At 38.0% G+C, this 9,462-nt stretch overlaps 1 protein-coding gene across 1 annotated transcript; it reads left to right on the top strand.

Moving 5' to 3' along the window:
- Positions 1-929: 929 nt before the first annotated feature.
- Positions 930-9,462, top strand: LOC124406108 (aminopeptidase N-like). Its single transcript, XM_046881493.1, has 14 exons — positions 930-1,011; positions 1,329-1,806; positions 2,082-2,240; positions 3,398-3,700; positions 3,780-4,123; positions 4,202-4,283; positions 4,411-4,585; positions 4,665-4,857; positions 6,501-6,778; positions 7,359-7,549; positions 7,640-7,807; positions 8,252-8,401; positions 8,902-8,980; positions 9,242-9,462. The coding sequence occupies exons 1-14, from the start codon at positions 969-971 to the stop codon at positions 9,458-9,460; spliced, it is 2,862 nt and encodes a 953-aa protein (XP_046737449.1). The 5' UTR covers positions 930-968; the 3' UTR covers positions 9,461-9,462.

Genomic DNA, 9,462 nt, shown 5'->3' with positions numbered 1-9,462 from the left:
GGCCAAGCAACAAGACAAATTAAAATAGTTAAGTATAAATCATTTCCCCTGTCTTGTGAACTGGAAAATTAATTCTCCATTTGTTTCTTGTTTACTTGCAAAAAAATCATCGCTACTATCTGCTGAATTAGTGTCTGACTTGCGTTTAATAAGTTTCGCTTTTTCATTGACCTTACACATGTATTGCATTTCATTCAATCTACAGACCGTATCAGTAGACTGATACTACCTATATCAAATAAGCAAACAAAAATATTTGCGGAATGTAAGCAACGTCACAGTGTATACAGATGGGGGACCTGCCCGGAATTCATGAATACAAATTAATATTCACCAATCTTGAGTAAAATGGCCACTGATACAAAATTGAAACATCGTCAAACTTGCAACAGCGAAGCACCTAAAGAGCTCGTATTCTTTTACCAGTGAAAGAATTCTCGTGTTGTTCGGCGATAGACTAAGTGAGAAATTGAGTTTATAACTTCGTGTTGTTTGTTCACCCTTTTATGTATACGAAATTTATCGTATAATGTTTAATTGATCCACTATTATCCACTAGCTTGCTGGGGCTCTTCCCTCTAATTCGTGAGGATTCCTAGAAGCAAGTTATTGTTTGTCTTTAGTTTGTTCACGAAATTGCTCTGGTTTTATTCAAGAAGCCACAATGATCCATTCTCTCCCAAATTGCCCTTTTTTTGCGGTATAACAATTTTCACGTGTAAAGTGAAATATGTAATTTCGCCCTTGCGTCTGAATTTATGGCATGTGCCACTCACACAAATTAATCAGCAGAGGGAAATCAAAGATTCCTTATTTTCAGTGATCTGAGCCAGTGTAATAGGTAATATCTAAAGATCAATGATAAGATATTATGGTATTGGTGGGACAAACGGCACGCCGATATAATATGAGCGATCCCAGAAATCGTTGCTTCTTGCGACGGATGATGCAGATCAGCAAAGACCATTATGATTGAATCAAGACATCGACTGCTCATTTGCATATTGTCAGGTATGTGAAAACTGTTTTAAAATTAATCAAAAATACTCCACACACATCGCCTGCAATTTAGTAAATGAAAGATCTTAGTGCCGAAATAAAGTTTAACGTCAACAATTCGAAAGTTCCTGCTTCAGACTCGTACTTTCGAAAAAGTGTCAAAAAATCGAAAGCACTCTATATACATAAAAGGCTTCTTTGTATTTCATACCTGAAAAAATGACAGTCGCTGAAAATCACAGAGAATCCAGTCATTGCCTATTCGTCAAATTAACTCTTTAACACATGTCGTTTCTACGCCAAATTAATTAATTAAACTTGCTTCCCAGGGTTGGTCCTGTCAGAAGCTAGTCCTTTACTTTCACCAGAAAAGGACTACGTAGTCCTGCATACCGGTGACGGAAACATAAAACTTTCCAAAGATGACGGCGATTACAGACTACCGAACACATCGAAGCCTCTTCATTACGTCATCAAGTTGGATCCTCATCTTGCGGAGGACAACTTCACTTTTACCGGGGAGACAACAATCACCTTGGAGGTTGTGCAAGCCACGAATACCATCACGATCCACTCTAAAGAACAGACAATATCTGAAAGCAGGACCCTTCTGTCAAATTACGCCAACACTACCAACTACACCGTTACACACGCGTACGATACTGAAAGAGACTTTTTGACGTTAACTACGTCAGTCACACTGGCAGCTGGAAACTATTCGCTCTCTTTGTATTATACGGGAGACTTGAGAGATGATATGACTGGCTTCTACAGAAGTTCGTACACAAATAGTACAGGAGACACAATGTAAGTCGATGAAACCATGATAAAATCCATCTGCGAGTAGTTCAATGGAAAAGTAACAGGCCACGTTACGAAGGATCAAGTAGCTACATTAATCTTTGAATTGATTAAACTCACTAATTTCTAGATGGAAATTGATATAATATGTGACGCGTGCTCATTTATCAGGAGCATCATCTGGCCATGAGAATAAAAATACCAAATACTTATTGTTTTTTGTTTTGGAGGAGGTGATTCAAGATATTTGATTGAAAAGGCTTTTGATATTTATTTTCAAGATGGATAGCGACCAGTAAATTCGAACCGGGTTTTGCTCGCTATGCTTTTCCCTGTTACGATGAACCGGCTCTGAAGGCAACTGTGGACATTTGGCTGAAACGGGAATCCTCGCAGCATTGCTTGGCAAACACGCCGATATTAACCGAATATGCGGACACGTGAGTTTTATGCCTTATTGTTAATCAAATGTTGGTCGTGCATACGTACGATCACATACACCTGTAACATTACAAATGATTGATGATTCAATGCATTCCTTTGCTTTCAAAAATTTATTACCAGTTGACAATACTCAGTCTTATTTATTGCGAATATATTCGATTCACGTCCAACGAAAGATTTATTTGTCCTTGGTATTTGTCAGAAGAACAAATTGCTTCTCTTTGGATTGAAGTATGTAGACGTTGACTAACATTGTGATGAAATCCCAGGCATCAATAGATGATCTAATAGATCTAATCGAATTATTGGTGGCTTACGGATCAAGTTATAAGTCAATTCTATCGTTTTAATCATGTATTTATTGGTTACAAATCTCTTTCATCATCGTATACACGTAGCCAGGCTGACTAAGGCTGATTTATTATTGAAATAACGATGCGTCCAAAACTTGATTCTATATCACTCATCACCTTCGATAAGCTTTACACTTGCGAGAAGCGGATTAGTCTGAAGTATATATGAATTATATTGCCGTGGAATGCCCCATATATATATGGCTATATATATATAATATCTATATAATATGGCTATATTTTTTTTTGGGTTTCATCCTGAAAAATTGAACATGTTTGAGTAAAAAGTAATTTCATATCCCAGATTTATTTTTCTACCGTTTGATTTTTGTTTAATCATTATAAAATTTAAAAAGATCAAGGTCTGAAAAAAAATGAAATCTTATTTTATACGGAAAAACAATTATTAAAATAATGTTTTTTTAAATCTGCCTGCAATTCTTAATAGTGAGATAGAGCATTGAGACTTTGTGGATCTTCTTTTTTCAAGGTTAACTTAAGATTTTTCAACTTAGAGCATAAGCATTTTTTCCAACAGCCACCCTAATATATATATTTATATGTGTTCCAAGACATATAATTCATTTGAATATAAACCTATGAAGAAAAATTATTTACGACGGTCAAGTATTTTTTTCGTCATCACTAAAGAAACATTCCTATGATGAGGATAAAAGAATAGCGCTGTCACATGGCACACCTTGAAATCTTTCATTCGGGAACGAAAGACTCGAATGAATATTTAGACATGAATTTGAGTGTACTCTAATACTGGGTAGTAAGTAACCTGCAATTTTCAGCAATGATGGAAAGACGTGGACCGTTTTTGAAACTACGCCACTGATATCTACCTATCTAGTAGCTTTCATAGCTTCCGATTTTGCGGGTATAACGACAGATGATGACACGTTCGGGGTGTGGGCGAGATCTTCGGCAATTGCTACTGCACAGTATGCCTTTGACTTCGGCATTAAATCACTAGAATCTTTAGAGAATTACACAGGTGTTCCCTACTACAATTATGCGTTGGACAAAATGGACCAAATTGCCATACCAGACTTCTCTTCGGGAGCCATGGAGAACTGGGGTCTTGTCACCTACAGGTAATTCTTTTAAAACTTTACCCCATGAAGTACGAACATCTGGACCCCCATTTCCATTTTTTTGCTTCACTGTGTCAAGGGAGAGATACTTACTGTATGAAGACGGAGTCTCCACAACTTCCGACAAAGAGAACATAGCCACGGTTATCAGTCACGAGTTCACTCACCAGTGGTTTGGAAATTTAGTCAGCCCTTACTGGTGGACATACCTCTGGTTAAATGAAGGCTTCGCAACATACTTTGAATATTTCACAACTGCCGAAATTGAAACAGATTGGCGGCTCAAAGAGCAGTTCGTTGTCGCAGAAATTCATGCCGATGCCTTCGCTGCCGATGGTTTGGGAACTTCTCATGCAATGAACGCTGATGTTGAGACTATCACAGAAATTCGAGCCATCTTTGACTCGATTTCTTATGCAAAAGGTTGGGTCCTAGGCTCTTGTTCCTTCTAAGTTTAGTACAACTCTTCATGTTCCACTGACGTAAATGATTGTGTTGCAGCTGGTAGTGTTATACGGATGATGGAGCACATGATCACGAACTCTGTTTTCAAAGCTGGCCTAACAAATTATCTTAATACCAAGTAAGATCCTTGATATCTTTCCCACTGATGACCATAATTATCACTATTTCGAACATTGCAATTTTAAGCTACGGTTTACTAGAGAGTTTTGGTAGTTTTATACTCACAGATATCTTGATCTTTTCAGTGCATTCAGCTACGGGACTTCCGATCGACTATGGGAAGCCATACAGGAAGTTGTTGATGCGAACGGTCAGTCGTTAAACGTTAAAGAGGTGATGGACACGTGGGTAACCCAAGCAGGATTCCCTGTCGTAACCGTAACTCGCGATTACGATGCAAATACTGCAGTCTTAAGCCAAGTGAGTTGATGCACATAATGTAATATCTACTTGGAAATCGCAAGAACTCGAGTTTACAACCAGGTTTCACGTCTTCCAGGAGAGATTTTTCTTGAGAGACAAAACCTCATATGATTCTGCGGTCTATTGGTGGGTACCGATCAACTGGGCAACTGCATCTGACCCTGATTACTCCGTCACCACACCCTCCACTTGGATCCCTGGCAATGAAAGCATCACCATCCAGTCAGCGTCTGCTAGTGATTGGATTCTCCTGAACAAACAACAAACAGGTGGGCCGTAGACGAAAATGCTACATTTGCATATCCAAGTCCCAGATTAGAATCTCTGAGTTCATTATTCGAGTTGGTACACATTGAATTGTAGATTTCTCGAGTGGCAAAAATGATGTTGTGTACAAAATGATTGTGATTCTGGGTAGTACGTTGAATCATAGCAATTTCATTTCATTTTCTTTTTAATCCTAACTCGAAATGAGATCTAACAATAATGCATTAACGATCAAATTTTACATTTCGTAAACTCAGGCTCAGGTAGGTACTAGTAGAGTGAAGATAAATTGAACTTTAAAACAAAATTCAATTGAACGTATTTCTCCTAGGCGAAAAAAATGTCAAATAAATTCAAGAATAATCATGGCGCACAATCTGAATAACAAGCTGCACGTGAATGCTCCTAATCTAACAAGGAATGTATCCTAGGTCGATCTTTTGTAATGTGCTTCAGTAGACTAAAAACTGAACGACACGTAATTTTTTTTTATTTGACATTAAGGGGAGATATCAATGAAACTCTAAACTTGTTCGATTTGCATGAAACTTTAACTCATAATAAAATTTCATAAAACAAGTGGTTTTCACTCGGTTCCAATCAGTTACGTTCCACATATGTCCAGTTATTATTTAAATTAACGTCAGAAAGTAGTGTTTTTCGAAAAGCTCCTTGCGTCACGATTCTCATCGTAAAAATCTGCGAAAAATTCCACAGCCATTAGAGGAGTGTAGAAAACACAAATTACCATGAAAATTGCAATCCGACAAGTGAGCAGCTAATTGTCCCAATAATTGATAATTGACAATTTTCACCAAATTTTACAAAATTTCACAAAAATTGTCAATTACCAATTATTGCGACAATTAGGTGATCACTTGTCGGATTGCAATTTTCATGGTAATTTTTGTTTTCTACACTTCTCTAATGGCTGTGAAATTTGTTTTAGATTTTTACGATGAGAATTGTAACGCAAGGAGGTTTTTGAAAATCGTCACTTTTTGACGTTATTTTAGATGATAACTGGACATATGTGGAACGTAGCTAATTTGAACCGAGTAAAAACCACTTTTTGTATGGAGTTTTATGATAAGTTCAAGTTTCAAGCAAATCAAAAAAGCTTAGAGTTTCACTGACGTGTCCCCTTAAACACTTTCACGGGATGAAAGCACCCTTCATAGTAAGACATGTCAAGGGGCGATGCGACAGTTTCACCTGCAAAAACGTATTATTTCTCAACCAATCCACCTTAAAAAGTGATCTCGTAACAAGAAATGAAAAATGTAATTTTCGCAATAAAAAAAAACTGCCAAATCGCCCCTCGACATGTCACTAGAGGGTGGTTTCATCCCTTTAAAGTGTTTAATGGCAGATAAAAAAATACGTGTCGCTCAGTTTTTAGCCTACTATAGCATGTCACAAAAAATCAAATTGGAGAGATCGACCTGAGATACCTTCCTTGTAAGTTTTATCAACAGCTAGTGCGTATAAAAATTGCATTTCGAATTTGACGAGGTACAAGCCGATTTGAATTTATAAGTATACACCAAGAGATGCAATTTATTGAGGTCTAGATTCAACAATAGTTTTGTTTGTGAGTGCGCACTTGAGTGTGATTGAACTTGAGTATACTCTTGTCATACAGGATTCTATCGCGTCAACTATGATCAAACAAACTGGGATCTACTCACCTCATTCCTCAGCAGCTCGAACTATACGCAAATATCACCGATCAATCGAGCCCAATTAATCGATGATGCTCTTAATCTGGCAAGAGGCGGTTACTTGGACTACACAACAGCCTTGAGCGTGACCAAGTTCTTAGCCCAAGAAACGGACTACATTCCTTGGTACTCCGCCCTCACAGGATTCACTTACATCAACAGGCTCTTGGCACAAACTGATTCCTACGATAATTTCAAAGTAAGAAAAATTGAGAACCTCCGTTTTATCTTGCTGTCATTGCTTTCTAGTTCGAGCGTCAATTTTTCGTCACTGTCATGTCAATGGATGTGGTTTTAGGAAATATTCTTGCAAACATCTTTATTGCTATAAAGTAGAGTTCTCCTGGTATCGATCAGATTAAAGCTTTTGAAGTTTATCATTATAAGCAATCGACAGCGCGAAATGACGATCTTTAGGATGAGTATAAAAGCTCTTTGCAACACTGCCCCATCTTATCTAAGGTGACTATCAAATACTAAAAAACTCATAACTGTCGGTCTTATTAATTAAACTGGATTATGAATCACTCAACTACTATCGTTGATTATCAACCTCGCGTATACTTATAAGACTGCTTTACGAACGACTCATGCATGCTATCTAGGACATTGATGAAATATAAGCCCGGTCGTAATTATCGCAATCATCAAGTCTAGACGTGAAATAGTCTTTCACCCATAAGTCCTCGTCGCATCTAAAAATCATGCTAGTATTAAACAAAGTACCATTAATTGGCGTTCACTTCCCAGATGAAGTTATCACATATCTTCGTTTCTAGACATACCTCACAAGTCTCTTGGCAAATGCCCTGGAGACGTTTGGGTACGAAGAATTGGATGCTGACGAGCACGTACACAAGTACCTCCGTAACAACGTCCTGACCTGGTCCTGTAGACTGGAATTAGAAGCCTGCGTGGAGTTTGCAAAGGAAAAACTTTTGAGCTGGCTGGTCGACAACAATGAGTCAGCGTGAGTTTCGGTGCAGACCTAAAATGTCGCGAAATGTAAAGCAAAAAAGTCACAGATATTTTAAATGCCATGTATTTATCTTTGATTCAGGATCACGCCTAACCTGAAAAGCGTTGTTTACTGCACAGGAATTCGTAATGCAAACTCAACGATTTGGAATTTGATGTGGAACAAGTACCTAGCGACTGACCTTTCTTCTGAACAAATTCGCATACTGCGAGGACTCGGCTGTTCGGAAGATACGGATATACTTAACAAGTAATCAATATAAAATACCCAGATAACAACGCGCGTGCAAATTTTGAAGCAAAAAGACAGCAATGGCGACTAAGTATTGTTAACTATATTCGAACAAAGTGTGTCCTCAACTGCTGTCAAAATCCAAGCAAATCATTCCACATAAAAGTTGTCAGCTAAATATTTATTTGCTGAATGCGTTTTGCTGTACATCAATACAACAAACATTGTTGTAGATGTTCTGCACGAAAATTACTCGGCGAAAATTTTCGGTCAAAGTGCAACAATAACTGCAGCATGTAAAGTGGACTTTTTGCACAAACACGCTTCGTTAACTGAGTACGGATTAAGGAATCATTGGAATGTACAGATTAATTTGTTTGTGACACTAAAATCGGGGATTTCGGCAATGTCGAAACGATCCCTCACGTTCTGATTCCTTTACCAGCAATTTGATCGTTTCAGCTACATGGCCCTTGCGACCTCATCTGAGTCTGGTATCCGATCGCAGGATTCGTCAACAGCCTTCCAATCGGTGTATACCTATGGTTCTGCTAACAACATCGACCCAGCATTGGACTACATCATCAATAACTTAGAAGCTATTATCGAGTAGTCAGTGTCAATAATCGAACACAATGATATTTGTATATTTTAGAAGAAAGGTATTCCGGGTCGATCTCTGTGACTTGAGTTCATTTGTTATATGTTATGGTAGACTAAAAGCTAAGTGACTCGTATTTGTTTATCTTCCATTAAACACTTTACGGGTGAAACCATCCTCCAAAGTAGGGCATGTCAAGGGGCGATTTGGCAGTTTCACTTGCCAGGACATAATATTGTTTAACCAATCCAACTGAAAAAGTTTTCTCATAACGAGAAATTGAAAATGCAATTTTCTCAATTAAAAAAAAAAACTGACAAATCACCACTTGGCATGCCTTACTTCGGAGGGTGGTTTCACCTCTTTAAAGTGTTTAATGGCAGATACAAATAAAAATACGCGTGACTTTGTTTTTAGTCTACTATAACATATTACAAAAGAAATCAAATTGGTGAAATCGACCTTTTTGTTAGAGTTTTTATTAAGCTAAACGAATTTCTTTTACATACAGCTACGGTGGCACCTCAACGGTGACTACCTTACTCTCCGGGATTGGCCTCCGAATAACTACAAGTGCACAGCTTGAAAAGGTAATGTCTTGTCGATTTTTCATCGATAAGAATTAACATTGTATTTGGAAAATTGACATTTCAAAATGTAACAAGTGACGAGTAATGTAACTGGTGCACATAGTCAAAGTGTGAAGAATTTACCGGGAGCTGATAACATAAACCGCAAAAACTAGAAGCACTGAGGCCAATACTGTGTCACGGAACACCGGCAAGCGTGAATGATTAGAGCGACTTGATAGTGCTCCAAGAAATGACTAACTTGTCTTTTTATGATTTCAGCTGGAAAATTTTGCCACTGCCCAATCTAGTCTTTTGGGATCTGCAGCGAGTACCGGGATTTCGAACGCCCAGAACAATTTAGCCTGGATCGAATCGTACGAAGCAACGATCAGCAGCTGGCTAGAAGAAACTGTTGCTGATTCAAGTTCGTCCAACGTTGCAATTGGTAGCGCGCTATTGACACTTGGGCTCGTTTGTTTATTGAATTTTAGTCAGTAATG

The sequence above is a fragment of the Diprion similis genome, chromosome 1 (assembly GCF_021155765.1).
Source record: "Diprion similis isolate iyDipSimi1 chromosome 1, iyDipSimi1.1, whole genome shotgun sequence".
Taxonomy (NCBI): domain Eukaryota; kingdom Metazoa; phylum Arthropoda; class Insecta; order Hymenoptera; family Diprionidae; genus Diprion; species Diprion similis.
This window is presented reverse-complemented; position numbering and strand designations above follow the sequence as displayed.